Below are 21,918 nucleotides of genomic sequence, written 5' to 3'. Positions count from 1 at the left end.
ATAAATGTCTTTATTCCACAGCCTTTTTGTTGACTGTGATATTCAATGCTAAAAGCAGAAAAGGTTTTGAGATTTGACATCTTTCTGCAGTGGTGACCATTTTTGTTGAATTTTTTACTTCAAGATTTAACTGCTGCCTGGACAACTTTCGAAAAGGCCAAATTTCATTGGTTGTTAATTATATGCTCTGGTTTTGTAAACTATTTGCATTGGTTTGGTAAATTATAAATTATGATTGATAGTTGTATTGTAAGTAAGTCTAAGATAGTTGTATGATAGTAAGTTTAAGATAGTTGTATGATAGTAAGTCTAAGATAGTTGTATGATAGTAAGTCTAAGATAATTGTATGATAGTATTTGTCATTAGGATAGCATGAGGGCATTTATAATTTAGTCTCAGGATTAAAAAAAAAAATGTTTATTGCAATATATATAGAGAGAGAGGAAGAGAGAGAGACATTACTGTTGTTTGTTGAACTTGTTCCTGTTGTTTGTTGAACTTGTTTTTTTGTCGTTTGTTTGTAAAAGGATTTTATCACTTTGTTCCTTATCATCAATTTTTTTAAAACTATATACCCGGTAGTTTTTGTTTTCTAAAGAAGTGAGAGGGTGGTACATCAAAGTCTCTTGTTACTCCAAACTCTAATGTTGCCTCCTTAACCATGTAACTTGATGTGAACATTCATTTCAAGATTCTCTATCTCCTTTATGTACATACCCCTCTGTCCCCTTCATCATCACTAAGATTTTATTCATTCCACCTACTTTTTAACTTCATAGTCAATCAAACATCAATGGTATTTTAAGATTGAATTTATTAGTTAAAGTTTTATGGGCTTTTTTTTTTTTTTTTTTTTTTTGTGAGAGTGAGATGTCAATGTTTTATGGGCATCTATATTTCATATTTGTAATTTTCAAATTTGTTTTATTTTTGCTTTTAAACAGTTTGAATGTAAAAGAGTGCAATATATTGTCATGCATGTTTATTTTGAATGGGTATGATACCCAAACTGTAGTGTTTCAAGGCTTGCTGCATTGTGGCTTGTTGTTAATCTTAATTCTGTATACTGTCTTCTTCTTGACATCTCCCTATTTTTCAGTTTTGTTTAATTGAAAAACGTAAAGAAAGTTTCATTAAGAATGACATTCCATTTGATAACTTGTTCAAAAACACAAGAGAAAGCCAACCAAGAGGCCAGTGTATTGATTGATCCTACTTAGATTGTAGACCTTTGTTTTTTAAACTCTCAAAACAAACCAATATGTTTCATGCATAGACATAGGTCTGTGGTTTACTTTTTAATTGTACAATGATTATAATATTTCAAAACAAATATAAAATTTTACGGTAAATAAGTTTAGTTGTCAGAACATATTTATACTCTGTAAGCTCTATTGTTAAAACAGACTTGTGTATGATTTAAAATTGTCATACTTAAACTGATGTTGACTTTTAAAATTAACAGTAATTTAAGATTGCTCACATGCAGATTGACCTTGTTTATTGTCAATGTCATACTAGCCCATAAAGAAATGTGCAATGTCTTTCAATGGAAACATTCCATTTGCAACAAGTTAATGTTGTAGAAATATGATGCCAGGATGATGTTACAGGGAGAGTTACATATGGTAGATGTTCCACTTTCTTTGTGATCATTTGACTTGAACCATGAAGAAAGTATTAATCTCTGATTACTAGTTTAATTCTAATCAATAGCAAATATTTCCAAATCAAAAGCTGTTCAGTGTTGAATATACCATGTTGAAGAGTTCCACTCTAGAACAGCATTCAATTTACAAGAAACAGTTTAGTTTTGTTACAGTTTTGTAGTATTTAGGTGTTTTTTTTTCTACAACAAAGACTTTCATCTTTACCATAAGAAATTTGAAGCAAATTACAAATGTAATTATATCCCTTTCTGTCACCATGATGTTCATTTAATAAAATATGTTCATGATTTGGCTCAGTGGTTATTGGTGGCCAGCATGCAGAGAATGTTTACTCTCTGTACTTTCATCTTACTGGTACAAGAGATAAACAAGTCTTGTCCAAAATTTCTCCATGTAATACCTAGCCTTTGTCTTGCCATATTTGTCCAGTTTATCATTTTCGAAACTCCTTTAGCTTACAAATGAAAAAAAACTTGTACTTCGAATGGACTGGTCAGCTTCAGTGATATATATAGTAGAGTCACTATTGCGGAACAGCTCTTCGAAATTAGTTAAAATCTACTTTATTTTGAAATTTTCTGCTAAACTACTGTAACGGTATTGCGCATGGTCCATTTCTCAACATTTCCAATATATAGGTTTTCCATTCACAGCTGAAGATTTATTTTGACTCCAGGTTAAAGTTGACAGGTGTGGAATCGTCCATTATTTTTCATGTATCAGGAGAACCGCATAGGTCAGGGCTGAAGCTTTTGTTAAAATGATAATAACTCATCATCTGCATGATACACCTAATTTTCGGTTTATAAATAGATTTGGAAAAACGTCATTTTATAGCCATCTACCAGGAATTGAATTTTTAAAAAATTGGGAGGTGTTCACCCGGTTTTTACCTTTTTAAAGATAGTCACAATTGTGAAATACTATAGATGTTATTTATTTGACCTGCGCATAGTGATTTAGATTATCGGAATTTTAACATGAGTTTGCATTAGAATACATAAATTTAAAAACATTTAGTGAATAATATTACATATACCGATAATATAGAATTTATGATTACCAGACATCCAGGGCGTGTCCTCAGTCTGGCAGATTTTATAGACCCTAGCTATTGGTACAAAATATATATATATATATATTTTTTTACAGAGTATGATTTAATTATATTTGAAATGAATTAAATTTTTGACATAGTTTTTTTGTAAACATTTTAAACATCTTTGTCTTTTTTTTTAAAACAACAGCATTGGCCCTTGCCTATTAAATGATCCAACCAGCATCTTCATCATTAATGAAACCGGATTTATATCTGACCCAAAAGACGGTGTTATTGTGTGTAAAGGCAGTAAACATGTAAGCCTATGCACGGTTACCTCAGGCTGTTAAACAGGTGACGGTGCTAACATGTATAGGCCTAAGTGCAGCAAGACAGTCTACCCATCCTTTATTAATTTATACCTACAAAAGTAATCCCTGTAAAAATCTACTTCCATGATGCCTTATTACAAATGTTAGAAAAGGGTTGGATAATGACTTCCATATTCTATTCATGCTACTATCCTTATCCCAAAACCAATTATTCCCTTAGTTGACAGCCATGCAAGATCAGGCTTTCATTTAGTCATGAGAAGCGCTCTATTGGACAAATGCCCTCAAGAAGCATATATGTTGCTATGGCCGGTGATGGGATTAATCTATAGTCCTTTGGAGGAGTTTAGAAGAAAGTCTGAAGTAAAGTGGCAGCACCCGAGATAGCCTCAAACTGCTATAGGATTGTGAGAAATTATCCCTTCAAACCAAAAAAAATAATTATTTGTGTATAATTAGGCCTATTTTTTTTGTATATATAAATTTCCGCTGCATAGGCCTACGTGTACAAATATATGTAGGTCATTAATATTTGTTTGCAAGTTTTTCTTTTTTTAAATTTTGGTTTGTTCGTTTAACTGTTAATATTATTGCTTTTTTTTTTACAGTTGAATACAAATCATAATACCATATATATATATATATATATATATATATACACTATTAATATAACAAAAAAGAAATAAAGAATAGTGGAAATTAAAACCTTGTAAAGAAAAACAGAGTAGTGTGACGTCAATTACAAAGAAGAGGTTAAGAACCTAAAAGTGACAGTGGGTGTCTTAAGCTTTAATCAAAATAAAATTAATGTAAAGGATAAGGAGTTCAAGTATTATATAAGACTAATACAATGTGTGCTTTGTTCCACATTCTTACAGTGTTCCGCAATTGTGACTTAAAAAATCCTGTTCCATAATTGTGACTGACCATATCACAGTCGATTTGAATGTAAAATTTAAATATGTGTTGCAAAACTAAACAATGCATCTCTTTGTATCGGAAAATGGATGGGCAATGCCTAGATACTTTTAGTTTTTCCATAGGTCTAACCATTACGGAGAAAAAAATTGAAAACTAAAAGAAGCAGCAAACTGTTCCGCAATAGTGACTACTATATATATATATATTTGACAGCAATGACTATAGTATCACTTGAAAATGTTCTAAGTTTGTTCCAGTAGAACCAAGCTCAAATACTAGTGTCCCCAGAGAGCCAGAAGTTAATATAACTTTTTCCAATGGTATTATTTATTAATGTGACAATCTCATTTAATTTGAAATTTATTTGTCCCATTTATTTACTTAATCAAAAAACTCGTTAAATATTTTAAAAAAATAGTGTTTTTTTTATAAGAATAAAACCTTGCTTATATTGATTGAAATTGCATCATTTATCTATCATATCTGTACACATTGTTGTTGCTGTCTGTTTTTCCCCTGATCAAGCACAAGTTCAGAGATGGTCTTAATTAGATGCAATAGGGTTGAAGGTGCATCGTCATTACAGTTTTGATTAGGTGACATTGCAATCTTCCCACTACCATGTCTCTCATCATTGCAAGGCTTATTTTCCATTAGCTTTCTACATTTTTCATATAAAGCAAAATTAAGTATGACATATCGATGAACTAATTGTTTAATTTTTTTGATTCATCTGTTGTCATTGACAATGGATAAAATGTTCAAAGTTTCAACTTGATCAGGAATGGGAAGTGGGAGAAAGAACAAAACAGATTTTGACCAGAGGGACGAAGTAAAATCAATCTTTGAAGTGAAGTCCGGTGCAGTCCTCCCTTTTAAAAGACCACTATTATGACTATTACACACATTGGAACTAGAGTGTTTTGATATTGATCCAATTAATTACACCATATTTATGACATTTTTTTTAATCATTTGACATCATTGGTGATATTCATTCCATATTATATGTTTATTGCAATACATCATTTTTTAAATGGTCAGGGTATTTTTCTTTTATTTGAAAATAAAAATATGTTACAATTATTTTAATTTAGCTGCGCAAGTATTGGATTTTTTTTTTTATCATACTCAGTTATTTACTTTTCAAATGTAACGTTATATACAACTGTGATCATTCCAAACTTACATGCCTAATTAAAATCAATGTATATTGATAGGACTTTGAGTCTTTTCATTGCTATAGGCTCCATTGACAAATATTTATTAAGTTCTCGGACTATGAAATTTAAGTTGACATTTGTTTTTCAGATGCATTACAAACTGTTTTATAGCCACTGTTAGCAAATAGTTTAAGTCAGTGATGCCCAACCTAATTTGACCTGTGGGCCATTTTGATTTCCAACACTTGTGTCGCAGGTCACTTGACCAAAAATGTACAAAAACTAAATGAAATTGACCTGAAACATTTTTTATTAGGAACCTGTGGATCTAGTACATTAATTAATGGGATATTGGAATTATTTTTTTTTTACGCATTGGAAACTGGCTTCTATTTTCTATTGAAAATGTGAGCAACATTGTAGCTAGCTTTACCAATGACTCATCTCTTTTTGATAAATATGTCCATTGATCCTATTATAACAATCATATTCACGACTCAAACCAAGAATGTCGTCATATTTGTTTTATATTCCATTTATATGTTGTTTTTTTAAAAACTGCCACAATTTAGAAAACAAATATGTTGGCTTAATATCATGTTCCACAAAAAAAGTTAACATCCATTCACTTTTGCTTTTAGATTCTAAATTCAGACACAGAGTCCATTTGTAGTTTCTTCGGCTATCCCATTTCATTAACCTACAAATTTTAAATGTCATGGTACCAATCAGGGTTCTAATGTAGATAAAGATACTTTTTTTCAACCTTTTTTTTTTTTGAAAAAAAAAAAAAAAAAAAAAAAAAAAAGAGGGGGAGGGATTTTTCTACACTTTGTACCAACGTTTTGGCAGGCCGCATGAAACCACGCCCATATCCGGCCCACAGGCCATATTTTAGGAATCACTGGTTTAAGATGTGAAATTCATGTTTCATTTCTTTAATTTGGTTTCATTTCTTTAATTTGCAACTGAATACAGACAGTCCTCTAAGTACACACTTTAGGAGTTAAAAACCCAAAACTGTATTAGATCAAGAGCTATCAGGGAGACAATGAGTTTCAACATCAATACAACAGTCCAAAAACAAAAAGGATCAATTGTTTATTTTGTCATAGCTTTCATTCAAATATACACAGAAAGTGTTGCTCTCATAATTACATCACAAATTTACAAACACATTAGTCACCATGCCTATGTGTGTAAGAAAGGCGTCAGCATTAAAGTTGTCTCTAAAATATAGTTGTATTTAGACAGACCTTTCTATGGACACCTGCCAGGGCTGACACAAGGAGACGTTAACAACTACAAATTCACACTATAAAGTTTGCATGATGTCAACTAAAGCACAATGATACAAAGGTGAATATGAACAGAATGAATTTGTTGGATGCATGCAGTACCATCCATTGAGTTATTAGGTGGACTGGCAATGACTGAGCAATGGACTGGGTCCAAAGGATGGTCCCAACAAAACTTGACTGTATACTAAAGTAGCCTGTGTAACATAAGTCCAAGCAATAACCTTATTGGTCCAATAATTGAACAAGTGTAGTGTAAAAAAAAAAAAAACAATACCAGAACAAGGTATTATATTTTAAGCCAATCTTTGAAAAAAAACAAACAGCTAAGTACTATATTGTTGAAGCCAATCTATTTCACTCCTGTTTAGCTTTGTGGATAGCCTTTCATAGAACAGGAGCAGAACATCCCAATTTACCTGACAAATAAGATGTATACATATACCATATTATATTTTCTTTTGCAATGTATGGCTTCTGTGTGTATCATAAAATGGCAAGTAAAAATGAAGGGGGCAACAATATTGTTACATCAAACACTGTCATAAGGAAAAAAAAAAAGGTTGCATTATTGCATAGTTAGTAACTGACTTGACACTTGGACTACAAGGAGGAGTGAAAACCAAATCAATGGTTATATACAACTACAAAGATTGTATGTAGACATCATTACTTCATTCAAAACCAATTATTGCTAGAGTTATCAATTGTCAACAGTAAACAGACTCAATCACTGACATCATCGGTGGTATAATTTTCACTTCCTAGGATTTGACTCAAATGGTTTACAGTCTATTCTGTCTCATTCACACCACTACTTTTGCAATGCTTATTTTTTCCATTTTAATTTCATAGCTACAAACCCGTAAGAACAATTTATAAATGAAATACAAGAACTGTCTATTATTATGTATACAAACAAATGACAAAACAACTAAGCCATAGTGCACAAGGAAGTTCACATCAAGGGATGATCCTAGCCAGCCCATATTGTCAAGAAAGGCCAGCAACATATCTCCTTAGCTCATTTAATCATCTGACAATGTTCTAGTGTTTGGTATATATCAGAGGCAGTCCATGTTTAGTCCCAGAGTATCCCAAACATAAATTATTTCCCTTGACAACCTGCCATAATCAAAGGATTATTTCTTTGTAGAAGCCTTACAATATTTGAAAACTGTCTATTTTAAAAGTCCTCCACTTTAACTCGTACAATGCAATGCGTTATATCATATTTGTACAATCTTAGGCCACATTAGAAATAGAACTATAGTACACAAGCAGTAATGTAATAATTTACTTCACAAAATATAAAAGAATGAGAAAAACAAAAAGGTCGAAAATAAGGACAAAATGGCAACAAGAACAAGCTCATTATGAACAGTGTTTGTATACTGACCAAGTCATAGATGTAGTTCCAGGCTGTTCAACAGGAGACAAGACTATTAGGAAACTATGTACAACTATAGTAACATTAAGTCTCCACATCTTGCCCTAGAAATAGATACAATAGACTTATATATATATACATATATAATACATAAATCTTAGGCAGCCACAAAAATAAAAGTTCTCTATTATAAGTATGCATGATAAAAATACTCCAACAACATACATAGGACTGAAAGATGACAAGTAACGTATTAAAGAAAATAAAAACAATGTCAATAGACCAGACAAAATAAACCCTATAAATCTTTGTTCTGACAATAAATAAAACATACACACATGCCAATGAATGCAGAAAAAGGACCTAATTTGTCTTGTCTATATATAACAGAGGGTATAGCTTAGAGAGGAGCAATTCCATATTTTGTTAAGTGATGTGATGGTATCTGTTTATTACATTTTCCAATGTCACTGTACATATAACATACATATATTACATCAGATCCTCTGATATTCTTACGGTACTAAATCCTTTTCTTAATCTATATCAGCATATGTACATAACTAAATAAACTGCCTAAAACTATTCAGCATGAAAAAAAAAAAAAAAAGATTTTTGCTTAGAAAACCAAGGGGTTGAATTAGAATAGAAGACAATTTAGACTGGATCAAGTACCTTAAGAATCAACATGGACCACAAGGATGGAACACATTTTGTTCAGACCATTACTTCCAACATAAAAAAAAACCTACCACACTACATTAAACAGAATCACTAAATGTAGACAACTCATTTCATTAAATTCAGAGTTGTGTGTCACACATTTCTTCAAATAAAAGCACAACTAGTGGTTCTCTCACAAAGCAAGCAGCTCTTTTTATGTAAACCACAACATTGGTGTAGCTCCTAATCATTAGTAGGTATTTTATCTAGAATCTTCACTCAGAGGGAATTGAAATAACTTGCTTTGAAAGTATAAATCATTGAACAATTCATTTCAAAATTCCCACACAGTGATACATAATGATCCTAGAAATCAATACCACGATGGTAAGAGACTAGAAGTGCTTGGCCACATCTCCATCATTATAATGACACAGAGAACAACAAGAGTTTAATGCTGACAGAGTAACCCCCCACTGATATAGAATTAGTACTTCCTACAAGCAGGTACTGAAATGAAGCCATTTGTTACAGTGCTCAGCTCTTCTATAAAACATATAGGATATTTAGTGGACAAGAACAAAACAACTTTATTATCAAGACAGTTTTATTCATCACACTAACTCTATATGGTATGGTGCAGCCATGAAACTGTACAGTTTTCCTACACTCATATGAGTCACTTCAAGCACAAATTCAAACAAATACCATCTTTGTATTCATTTTGTTTTTGGCCCTTTTCATGTCCAACTGGAAACAATGAAATTGATGAGCACTCTCAATGGCTTTCATTGTGGCAGATACTTTTACAAGGAGTTGAAAATAACTTGCTCTCATTCAAATCATGTTGTTTTTTTTAAAGTCCTATAATTATATTCCATAATTTCTGCACACAATTTGTCCATGACATTTAAAAAAAAAAACACAATACAAATTGAATACAAAAGGGTTAAAAAATATTTTTTTAAATAAATCTATTCTAAAAACATTATCAAAAGTTTTTTGTTTTTTTTTTAGTTCTGTGTTATTTCTTAGGACTGCACACAAAAATCTGGTCACAATTTGTTTCCCACAAAAACTGAAAGTAATCATTAGATTTAGATTGTACTACGTTCTGTTATCCTTTAGATCCAAGAAACTGAAAAACACACTAACACAGTCCACATGTGAAAATGACCAACCAGTGAGTTGTATTATCAGGCCTTCAACACAAGCTCAGCTAGCGACAAAAAACACTTCCTGTCAGTCTATTTCATTCCCATGATTCAACTAATCAGGATGCTCTTACTTTCTCATCTCTTGATGATTCGCCTGACTTAACTAAAGACTTATACAATTACTAAACTGTAGTAATCAAAGAATAAGTCAATAAGACAGTGGTTGGCTTAAGTCAGGCAATCAGAGCATTAGTCTTGGCCAGTGCTCTTGAAACAAAGATGTCAGCTCTCAAAGTCATTGAGAAATGTGTTCAGAAAGTCAAAAGATGGTCTGGAGTGAGCGTTATTCTGCCAGCAGGACAACATCACATCATAAACTTCCTGTGGACAGTTGTCTGGTTTGGGCATGCGGTAGCCATCACGAACACTTTCAAAAGCTTCTTTGCTTGCTTTGTCTGTGGGGTAGAGAAATTTAAACATGTTAGATTGGGATTACCTTAAAGATACATTACATGTAAGTAACACAGTACTAACAGTCAAGTAGAAAAATATATAAGATATAACTAACTACTGAGCTGTACCTTCATAAGGCTCTTTGCCAAATGTAAATATCTCCATGAGAACTATCCCAAAAGACCAGACATCCGCTTTAGTACTGTACTTGTTATAGAGCAGCACTTCAGGGGCCATCCATTTTATTGCCATTTTTAAACCTGAACAAGAAGTCCACAAAATAGAATGAAATAAATAGATCTAAAATATCAACAAAACAGAGGGAAATAAATAGATGTAAAATAGTCTAAAAATAGAAGGAAATAAATAGATCTAAAATAGTTTACAAAATAGAAGGAAATAATAAAATGAGATCATGAAAGGAAAATACAACTCATAATTAACATGGACTTAAAAACCACCTAGGATGGGGAAAAGAACAACTTTTTAAAAAACTGATTGTAAAGATTAACTCAAGAGTTAACCCAGAGCACATTCTTACTGACCTCGACGAAAGTTAAAGTCTGGGTCATCCATGGCTTTAGTCATGCCAAAGCCTGCCACTTTGATTCTATTGTTGTCTCCCACCAGTATATTCCGAGCCCCAAGATTTCTATGTACAAATTTCTCCTTCTCCATGTAGGCCATGGCATCAGCAATCTGCTCAACATATAATTTAAATTATCATAATGAAAATTAGCTAAATTATCTGTGTGAAAAAAAAATAAAAAATGAATAGTTTCAACATTTCTAGTTTATATAAAATTAATGTTTCTATGTAAGTCCTCTCTGACAAACTCAATAATTATTCCTCTCTTTGCTAGAACAATCAAATATTCAATTCTTGTGAATACATTATATATTAGAACTACCATTACAGACAGAAGTAGTATATCATTAACAATTGGAGAATTCAACAATTTCAATAACAAATGATGTTGCACCTCAACCAATCAAACTCTTTCCTAGACAGGATGGATAATACTTTGACTTTGAAAATGTTGACAATGAAAAAGAACTCAGACCTTCAAAAAATATGTGACAAATTACTAGTATTATTTTAATCAAAAGCAACTCAAATCAATAGAAGGTGCAGGTACTAAAATAATTATCCTGATGATTTTATTATTAAATATAAAGCTATTAGTAATTTAAGTGTGGTATTGACATGTAACAAACGCATCTAGATTAGAGACTATAATATGGTGAATGTGTAGAGGCAAACTGATGACTGTATTTGGAAATGTTTCTCACCTGAGCACCAATGTATATCAGCTGTGAGAGTGGTAAACTAGCACCGGTTTCCCTGAGATACTTAGACAACTGACCATGAGGCATGTACTCCATCAGAAGGTAGCAAGGTTCCTTCTCACTGCAGACCCCTCGCAACTCCAAGATGTTGGGATGCTGCAGGGTTTTAAGTATCTGAGCCTCATCCAAGAATGCAGCAGTAGTGACACAATTGATATTCTGCATCTTGACAGCCACCTCTATAGAGCCCTGCCATTTGGCTAGAGAAACAGACTTTAGAGTTAGACATGCTTTATTTGTTTTACTTTAGGATATGTACATTAGATACATGGATTGGCTTCTAAACTTTTGTATTAAGTTATGCCATATGGTAATGTAACTTGGTTAAAACATGTGATGCTATTAATAAATGTATTGTGGAGAATATGTCTTGCTGTTCTAAGTGGAAATGGTTTCTAGTATTTAAATGTCAACACACTTTATCTGCACTTGATAACAATGTAACAAGCCAATCAATTGATCACATAATACCTTCGCCATTTTTTACAACTAAGTCCACTACACAGGGCTATAATAATAAAGAACAGATAGGCTTTCATAATTCCAACTATTTTCATGATAGTTTGTGGAAAATTGATACTAACATTCAAAAACATATTATGAATTTTCCTTACACATTTTGTTTCAACAATAAAATAAAATGGATGTCTAAACAAAGAACAATAATTATTTATATAAATAGCAAATAATCACCTTGCCAGACTTCTGCAAACTGACCACTGCCCAGTTTTTTTATTAGATGCAAGGTACTCCTTTTTGTCTGAAATTCATCTTCTTTCCCACGTTCCATAGCCCAAATTAGCGAGCGTGGTTTGGCACAGGTTGACGCAAGCTTACAGCATAATCCATCTACAGACTCTGTCAAAGTAATAACAGCAATGAATAAGTTGAAGATAGATAATTAACATTTTTAGTAACAAAGCTGTAAATAAGTGTTTTTTTAAATGACAAAAATTTTTTTGCTCGTGGAATGGAAACGGATAAGATATTAAAAAAATGTGTAATTAAATTAACCTCTATTTACAACTTTGAATAATTAAAATGATTTATTTCAATTATTTTGAATTCATTTATTTTTTTGAAAATGTTTAAATATTGAATTTAAGTGACAAAGTCACCAATGTAATACAGAGTGTCTACTTTATAATGTCATTTGAATCTCCATGTTGTTTAATTGCCCAAAAAAAATTCAATTATATGCATAGCAAGGATTTCAAATTAGACTTACAACTTATCAAGTTTTTACCAAATATATAATTTATAAATGAAAATACCTACCCTGATAATGTTTGACCAAGTCAGCCAGAGAAAAGAATGGCCGAAGCTTAGAAATAAAATAACACTCTTTCCCATCTGGCATCTTCTTGGTGATGATCTTATAATGCTTGACAAGATAGCCTCTTAGTTCGTCACAGTCCCGGACACTTAATGTGTAGGTATCTGACAATGACAGATACAAGTTTTTTTCAACACTAAATTCACTGTCTTTAAACATAAGAAATTAAAATGGAAGCTATTCTGTTTATTTTAACCTTATCAAGTTTCCAAGTTTCATAATATAATTTAGATCAAACTATAAATACAAAAATTTAAAAAAAAAAAAAAATCTTGAAGAGCTAATCAAAATAATGTAACAAAATGAAGCTGTGAGAAAGAATAATAAATTTAACGACACTTTTTTTTATTTGTTTAACAAGATACCTGTGTGTCAGGTCATGATTTTTTAAAAGTTCTTTTTCCATTACCAAAATAATATTCTTATTTTTTGGTAAATGCTAGAAAATCAACAATAGATATGTTTTATACCTGGTGACATTTCTCCCAGCCTGACTAAAAAGGTTCCCTTGGGATAGTCTGGAGCCAGGAGCCACTCCTCTGAGGCATTCCTGCTTACTTTACCAAAATACCAGCTGAAGTAGGAGAAACAATATAGACAAAATAACATTTATTTAGAGATGACAGATACTTAGGGAAAATAAGCATTTATTTGGTTTCAATTGTTCACCATTGGTTAAGCTTACCCACAGACTTTAACAATTATTAATGGTCAACTTAAGTAGCTAGCTGTTTTTGTGGCAAAAAACCCTCTCTTTTACAAAGTTTTAATGAGATAAATACTTTTAAGTATGCTAAACAATTGTTTACATTTAGTTGTTTCAATGATGAAATATTGACTTACTCATAAGCCCTGTGCCTGAGTTCCCTTGGCGAGGGAGGATACAAACTACGAGGTGGAGAGGCCTGATATCTCTGACCAGAGTCACAAGGGGATTCCCAATTCTCCTCTTGAATAGTGTCTGCCAAACTTAATAATATGAAGTTGTCAGGGAAACCAGATACTCCACTTAGAGGTACTTGTGTGCTTTTGCGGCACATTGGGCAAGGAAAGTAACCAGGCTGATTGCCTGGGTTACGACGAGCATAATCCTTTGGAAAAAAAAAAGACAAAAATTAATGAAAAATATAATTTGAACTTAAAAAAAGATAGTATTTGGAAAAAAAAAGACAAAAATTAATGAAAAATATAATTTGAACTTAAAAAAAGATAGTATGTAATGAATTTTGGGAAAAGCATAAGATGGACAATGGAAATCATTGCCCAAACTAAGCAGGTATGAAGATATGCACAACACTGAAAGCTTTTAAAATGTGCTGTGAAAATCTGAGTAGGAGAAAAACTATATATATCATTCAGTCCAAACTAAGAATGACAACCTTTTCCAAGACTTGTGTTCTTTAATATGACCTGAAGCCAAATTTTGGTCAAAACAGTTAAGCTGACATTTGATGAGAAAAGAAAAAAAAAATTTAGTCAATGTACTGACCACAGGACACATATTCTTGTATACTGTAGGCCACAGAAACAAGCAACACTGCTTGGGTACACCCATTATCTTGCTGGTCCCAAGTCTTGAAAAAGGAGTAAGAGAGACTGTAAGGCTAGCAACCTCACACAATAAATTATTGCTACAGAAACTGCAAATACATTAAGACAGCTAAAACTTGGCCAGGAAGGTTCCTCTTTGGAAGAAAGCTGCTCAGAAGCAAGCTCAAAGGGAACTTTATTTAAACTGTTTTTGTTTATTTAGTATGCATATAGTAAAAAGTATCAAAAACCTCCAGGCATCCCCAAGCATCCAGATGGAATTGTTCTTAGAAATGTCAAGTAAGTCCTACTACCATCCCCTGTTCTTAAAATTGTATTCTAGTGAGTCATATTGGTGATGAACAGTTTTAATCAAACATTCTAATAATTTTTCTTGCAGTGTTATAGTGAACTCAGTCAACAGTCAAAGAAACAAACTAACAAAGATACCTAAATGAAGCATTATTGACTAAATATGTTATGGAGAAGTATAGACTTACCTGAAGACATAGTTCACAGAAAGAGTGCAGACAAGGCAGGGCCTTTGGTCGTTTCAGGGGCTCAAGACATATTTTACAAGACAAGAAATCTTCCTGGAGTTTTTCTTTAAGGCTACTACTATCGTTGTGGGGCCTTGCCATTGTTAGCCATTCTGAGAATAAAACAAAAAGTGGTGATGATGTAACATCTATTTAATACAAGTAATAACAATAAAATACTTGTAACATATTTACACATAGTCAATTTCAAGAAAAAAGGGAGAGAAACTGAGAATAAAGTAACCAAATTCTTTTTTTTTTTATATAGATTTTTATGTAGATTTAAAAATCATTTTTTTGAAGAATATCTTAATCTAAATAATGTGGATATATATAAAAAGTGAAATAATTTTAATGCATCACAGAGAAAAAATAATTAGAAAAAAAAAAAAAAGGTTTGTTTGTGTGTGTGCGCGTGGGGGTATTAAAAAAAAAGGAAAAAAATACATAGCAAATTAATGAAGTCCAGATAATTATGAAAATAGACAAACCACATTGTAAACAATAAATTTAGAAAAAAAAAAAATATTGATATTTCAAGCAATTAGAGATGGTTCATGCAACATAAAAGGTAACAAAAATATCCTAATAGCAATGAAACGTCACTGAGTAATACAGACAAATTTCATAGATATAAATTTTGTAGTTGTAATCACTGAGGAAGTAGACATTTAATAGTCTGTGATGGAGAAATTGAAAATAGTTTACTAATAATAACATAAACATACTTTGTTAAAAACATCATCAAAATGTTATGACACATGATGAATGATGACTTTGAAAAGTTAGTGGTCTCAGCTGGCCAGGTATATTTTATTAAATACAAAATAAAGTAACCTTTTGAATTAGTAAAAATATAAGAAGAAAAATTGTAAATTTTAGAATTTACCCATATACTGACATTTAACTGCTCCAACATAGGAACACAAAAAGTATTTGATATAAAACTTTAGACAGTGATTTTTTTAAAAATTTATTGCAAAATTATAACAATCCTTGTTCAAGACAGATGCAGAAGACTAAAGAAAACTAAAATAGACCCCCAGTAGACAATGGCAATGAAAAATATGCAGGTTTCAACTTGGTTTGCCTAGTCCTGTGAAACACTGCACTCATCCTTCAGAATCATACACATTGCCATATAAAACATCCAGACTTTCCAAAATTACTTTATCCTGACGAAATGAATCCAAATTTTTGGCCGATTATTGTTCATATTAATACAAATGATGAGGCACTTATTTTTTAACTAGTCAAGATACTAGTTAAAAGAGTCTGGTGAAACTACAAAAAAAAAAAAAAAAAACCATTTGAAATGGCAAACATCACACTTCTCACTGACTTGCTAACAGCTTAGTCAAAATGCTTTGGGTTTGTTTAGTTTTACAAAGCTTATATCAACTCATTCTGTCTGTGTGTCTTTCTGTTTGGCCAAAAGTTTGTACATGTTATTTCTCTGACACCCCAATCTCGAATCAAGCTGAAATTTTGCACAATTATTTTATTTTACATGACAACACAAAAATCAATTTTTGTTTTTAAAGTATTTTTTTTTTATTTTGCTTCTTTACAAAGCTTATATCAACTCAATCTGTCTGTCTGGTAAAAAGTTTATACATGTTATATTATTTCTTTTACCTGACAACACAAGAATCAATGTAAAAATTTAATGATTTGTAATTAATTATTTTGTTTGGTATTTTGAACAAAGGAAAGAAATTGCACTTGACTGAAGTGGTGGTTTAAGCTGAATTAGTCTGCAATATAGGTCACCTCTTTATATTGAAATAAACAATACATAACTATACAATCTTATTTAGTTATAAGTAACTCACAAGCAGAGTAGTCAGTATGTTGGCTTGAGCCATGAGTTCCAATTCAGGTCGTTTTCCATTCTTTTTTTTTTTGTAAATGCTTTGAAAAACCAATTAAGGTAAAATCCACCCAGGTATCCCATTCTTTCTCTCACCCCACCCCCCACCACCATTTTCCGACTGGTTCATATAAGTGATAGGATGGATCATAACCCACTGAGAAAGCTCAAAGCATGAAATAGCACTAAACAAAAACAATTGGTAAAAAAAAAAAATATTAATCACAGATTTATTTTTGTTGGTCTAGATCTATTACAAATTTAATAACATGAGTGATCTAGACTAATTGATACAATTACTCTTTGTATAAGCTTTGTTTTTCTTGTCAAAGTATCTAAACATGTTTACTTGCTCTTAAAAGCTTGTGTACTCACTTGGACTCATTGGAATTTACTAGTAGAGTGATTTAAAGATAGTTAATGTGAATGGTCTGATGTAAACCAAATATTCTTCTCTGGTGGAAAAACAAAATCACAGATTCAACACAGGCCAGGAGTGAAAGAAATCAAGCTCTAAACAGAAATTCTGATGGTAGCACAAGTCAGTGAAAAAACAATTTAGCCAAAGCTATGGTGTCCATATGGAAAGCAAAACCAGTAGTGCAGAGTTAGGAATGTCAGATGTCATCAAAGTATTCTAAGTAGTGCCAAGTAAATGCCGATGAACATGCCAGGAAACTGCATCAGTGCAAGCCAACAACAGAGTGGAAACAAATGAATAGAGTTCTTGTGTTATTTGACTACCTAGGTAAGAAGTTGTTGTTTTTTTTGTTGAGTAAAACCTGAAGAAGTCACTTTGTGCCACAAACACAAAAAGAGACAGCAATAAATATAACAAGAAATAGGAGAGAGAAAACGTGTGTGTGTGTGTGTGTGTACAGTGCATTGCTATGGTTTACTCAACGTGCGCGTGCACACACAGAATCTCCAGGCCCTATTGACATACTGCAATGTCCCACACGTGTCATCGAACACTGCACAAATCATTCGAATGTTTAGTCAGACAGTCAAGTCAGAAAATGATTTTCTTGTACAAACACACACGCGCGCGCGAGACACTGCACCTCGTCCAGTTTATAGTAACAGATACGTGTAATTAGGTCAAAAGAATACAAACTAACTGAATGAAGCTAGTTCCCATCATTCTGTTGTACACACGTACTGTACTTGGCCGGTACCTACCCAATGTTCTCAGAGTTGAGATAGGCCGGAATAACGTAGCGAGGCTCAATTCAATGACTGGCACAATTGAATACAAAACTAAAGGATGAACTGAAGAATGAATAACAAAACATGAATCTACCTTACTCATGAAACAAAACGTTGATCCTTAAAACAAGATCTAAGCTCACTGCTTTGTACACAAAGGCTTGACCAAAACTAAGTTGATACTAGCAAAACACTATTGTACACAATCCTCTCTCATATCATTTAGGTCAGTAGTAGTTAGTCACTGGCACTGATAACATTAAGAGAAGGAATGGCTCTAAAAGGTAAACACAAGAGTAACGTCACGTTGTATACAACCGTGTCCTCCCTCCACTTTTCATTCATTCGTTTGGAGCTGGTAGATTTCACCTTACGCTATAAACAACCCTCGCATCCAGATTTCAGGGTAAGACAACCCATTCCCCACCCCCTTCCACATTAGAAACCGAAACAGGCCAATGGAAGGTCCGATGTAGGGGTCGCGTCCCAAATCAATTACGGAAAGTGTGCGAGAGATGGAAGGGTATGAAATAAATCCTCCAGTAGCGACCCGATCGAACGTATCTGCTCTGGAGACTTTTAATTGAAAACAGCAAAGGATAAGCTAATTCCATTCAGGGAACTCTCACAACTATCCATGAAAGCTGTCTCTTTGAACATACACAGCCTGCTTCTCGCTTAACTCAATTTGTCAATTAGCAATCCATTTGCTTTCAATACCCACGCGCGCTCACATAAGTAAGGCGTTGTTAATTGGATACTTTTACAGTGAATCTCTATTCGGTTGAAGTCCAAGACTAAAACCTACTTTCAGTACAAAACATCACAGACAAAAGTCGATCTAGAGCTCAAACACCAGATGTGGAATGCAGACAAACACATACACTCTACCTTCTCACCACCGTACATTTACTTGTCTCTTACTTGTCTCCCAAAACAACTTTTCAATACATTTGTATATTCTTGTTTTTTTCTCGGTGAGGCGGGGTGATAACGGGTGTCATGTTGAGATTACGATAACCTCAAGCAAAACGCGTTTCCTCTAATCCCTAGCGGGGGAGACGTACAAAGATTTTGTTATCCTCTCTTCTGTCTCAACAGGCCAGAGCTTTGGAGAGTTTCATGGACTATAATCCCTTGGTGTGGGATTAATAGAGTTTAGTCAGAAACACAAGACAGCGGTATTTCAAAGGCCCAGGTGGCATGTCGTGATGTAACCAGGACACGGTAACACTGGGAACACAAAGTGAGCACATGTTTAGGGAACAACAAAAAAGACGTCATATAAATCAGTGATTCCCAAAGTGGTCTATATAGACCCACAGGGGTCTATGACGTCTTCCAAGGAGTCTACGAAAGTGAAATAAAATGGGGGGTCTATGAGACGTAAACGGGATCGAGTCATTAAATTTTATTTTTCTATGAATGGAAATAACTCATAGCCCTACACACATATTAGTTGTACCTTTACTTGCTATGAAACTCAACCTTGTTATTCGAAGGATTTTTTTTTTAATTTTTAATTGTTAACATTGTATTTAGATCTAAATACAAAAAATATTGTGTACACGAAACTAATATTTAACAATGTCTGAATCCAAACAGAGATGTAGATAGCTTAGTGTTATTTTAAATGTGGCTTCATTCCTTCCTTCATCGCCTATGTGCCTGTTATGCAACACAATTGTAAGTCTTGACACTATGAAACCTTCTAAGCTGGAGGTTCCTTTGAGGTGATGACACGCTGATCAAATAGATGAAGATTTGAAATACTTTCAAACACTCAAAGATCAAGTTCTGACAAAATGTTTGCTTCAACATCACAAAGAGGAGAAATTTGCGAGCATTTGACAATATCTCTACTCATAGCAAAATCTGGAAAACCGCAAACTATAGGCGAAAAATTGATTTTGCCATCCATTAAAGAAGTTTTAAGAACTTTTTTTTTTACACAAACCTGTGTCTGATAGCGTAAAATAAATTCCTGCTAGCAACAGTACAGCTGAAAGGCGTATTGGTGAAAGATTTATGACATTGAAAGCAACTAAACAACATATTTCTCTATAACATAAATTATATTTCTCTATAAATTTTGACGAGTTAACCTTGCCTGGTAATGAAGTATTATTAGTGGCCTAAGTCGTTTTATTATGAATCAAGAAATCCAAAGAAGAACAGCTCATTGCTGAGAACTTTCACCAATTGCTCCTACACCCTTAAGTCCAATGAATGTCGAAATGCTCAAATTTGACATTATTATTTTTCTTTTTTTAAAGTTTAGGAGTTATTAGATCAACCAAATAATAATCAAGCATAATCAATGGACTAGTGTAACATTACAAGAAGAACTGCTCGGGGTAAGAACTAATGATGAGCTTTTAGCACCATTTCAAATAATGACTATCAGCTCTTCTCGCTTCAAACAAAGATTACTCCTGATACTGATCAGGCATTACAGAATATCCCCAGGAGGTTGTTAATTGTTTTTCCATCTTCATATCTAGTGGGAAAAGGTTTCAGAACGGTTGCCCATCTTCTAATGAAAAAAAAAAAAGAAAAGCTGGACATCGGTTTCATTAGAATTTCGTTAACACACATATATACCATATATATGTTCAATAATATTAGCTAAGCAGGGGGTCTACCGAATACACGACAAGGGATGTACGAGACAAAAAAGTTTGGGAACCAATGATATAAATGATCAAGGATCTGCAGGTTTTAATTCTATGGACGTTAGATCGCTTACAAACGAGGAACTTTTTAAGCAACTATATCACTCTGATGATAAATCTGTTACACTGCATTTCGTGTGAAGGTGACCTGTGGCTAATAGTTTATGCGATATAGAGTGCAGAACTCATCTGATGGTACATTTTCACGTCCAACCATTGCACAACGATGTTTTCAAATTTGACAAAAACCAATTTAGTATTATGTCACTCTAAGCATGACTAGTGTTTCTAGTTAGACCAACGTGCGTAAATATCGAAACAAACACAATTTGACCAACAATGGAATCCCTCCAAACAATGATACAATGTGTAATAGTAAAGAACAAATGCATACATCGGTACATAATAATCATTCTTTTTTTTATTTCTCGAGAAGCAAAAAAAAATTTTTTTTTATTTCCAATCAACTTGATGCTAATGCTATCTTTCTTCAATCCCCCCCCCCCCCGAAAAAAAAACGAATAATCTTTCCTTTGTGGACCCCCCCCCCCCCAAACTAATAATCTTTCCCTTCTGACCCACCCCCCACCCCCACTTGAAACCCGTCTGAATGGAGGACACAACAATCAGACGACTTCCTGCATTTTTTTATCACTTGAAGTAGTCCACTCCGAACTGGGTTGACAGAACCAGACTGTATTCATGTAACCAGTCTAACTACACGATACTTTGATTTCAGGTTGTGACGACAGTATGTGGCCAGTCGATATATTCAATCAGTAGTGAGAAATACACAGTTCATATTTAAATTTTTAACGAACACTAATTATCTAGTGAATTTTAAAGAGTTATACAAAAACTTTTTTTTTTAAAGGGATGGGTGGGAGGGAGCAGTTACAAATGCAAAGAAAAGCAAAAGATGAAATAATCGTTGTACTGTTGAAGCTTATCAGATGCTATTAGAATAGAAGAATGCTCTCTACTAAATAATTCGTCAATAATCCCTTTAAAAAAAAAACTCCGAGGAATTAAAAAGCTGCAACTGATAAAATCAAAAGGTGTATTTGAGTCACTAGGTGCCGATAGTTAAAATGACTTTTTGAATGATTTAGACAGATTGGGAATAGATGGGATTTCGCACAGACCACAACGATGTCAAAATTAACACAAACATTGCCTGTTCACAAGTACCACCATCAAAGTACCATTTGTCATCAAAGTACCATTTGTCATCAAAGTACCATTTGTAAGACAAACGTTCTACATGATTGCCGTGAGACATTGTCTTAAATCATTTCAACAACCAATGGACGTTTCTA

At 33.0% G+C, this 21,918-nt stretch overlaps 2 protein-coding genes across 7 annotated transcripts in view; one reads left to right on the top strand and one right to left on the bottom strand.

The window, feature by feature from the left end:
- LOC106066483 (uncharacterized MFS-type transporter YhjX-like) overlaps positions 1-5,635 on the top strand; it is a 30,711-nt gene extending 25,076 nt beyond the window's left edge. Inside the window, exon 11 of the mRNA XM_056013193.1 lies at positions 22-5,635. Coding sequence (XP_055869168.1) covers positions 22-77 — 56 coding nt within the window. The 3' untranslated portion in view covers positions 78-5,635. The remainder of the gene's footprint in view (positions 1-21) is intronic.
- A 577-nt stretch (positions 5,636-6,212) lies between these two features.
- The window catches only part of LOC106066484 (tyrosine-protein kinase SRK2-like), a 41,669-nt gene continuing 25,963 nt past the window's right edge, over positions 6,213-21,918 (bottom strand). For 4 of the 6 annotated variants that reach the window (XM_013225528.2, XM_056013189.1, XM_056013188.1 and 1 more), the window contains 9 exons: positions 14,804-14,955; positions 13,617-13,864; positions 13,244-13,347; positions 12,716-12,877; positions 12,131-12,295; positions 11,381-11,637; positions 10,633-10,786; positions 10,216-10,347; positions 6,213-10,089 (listed from right to left, as the gene is read on the bottom strand). In XM_013225528.2, coding sequence (XP_013080982.1) covers positions 9,917-10,089; positions 10,216-10,347; positions 10,633-10,786; positions 11,381-11,637; positions 12,131-12,295; positions 12,716-12,877; positions 13,244-13,347; positions 13,617-13,864; positions 14,804-14,944 — 1,536 coding nt within the window. In that variant the 5' untranslated portion in view covers positions 14,945-14,955 and the 3' untranslated portion in view covers positions 6,213-9,916. Of the gene's footprint in view, positions 10,090-10,215; positions 10,348-10,632; positions 10,787-11,380; positions 11,638-12,130; positions 12,296-12,715; positions 12,878-13,243; positions 13,348-13,616; positions 13,865-14,803; positions 14,956-17,090; positions 17,116-18,018; positions 18,251-21,918 lie in introns of those variants that run through there. The other 2 variants (XM_056013190.1, XM_013225527.2) reach the window with 2 other exon arrangements.

The sequence above is a fragment of the Biomphalaria glabrata genome, chromosome 15, assembly GCF_947242115.1.
Source record: "Biomphalaria glabrata chromosome 15, xgBioGlab47.1, whole genome shotgun sequence".
Taxonomy (NCBI): domain Eukaryota; kingdom Metazoa; phylum Mollusca; class Gastropoda; family Planorbidae; genus Biomphalaria; species Biomphalaria glabrata.
Note: the sequence above shows the minus strand (reverse complement) of the source record. Positions and strands in the feature narration are given on the sequence as shown.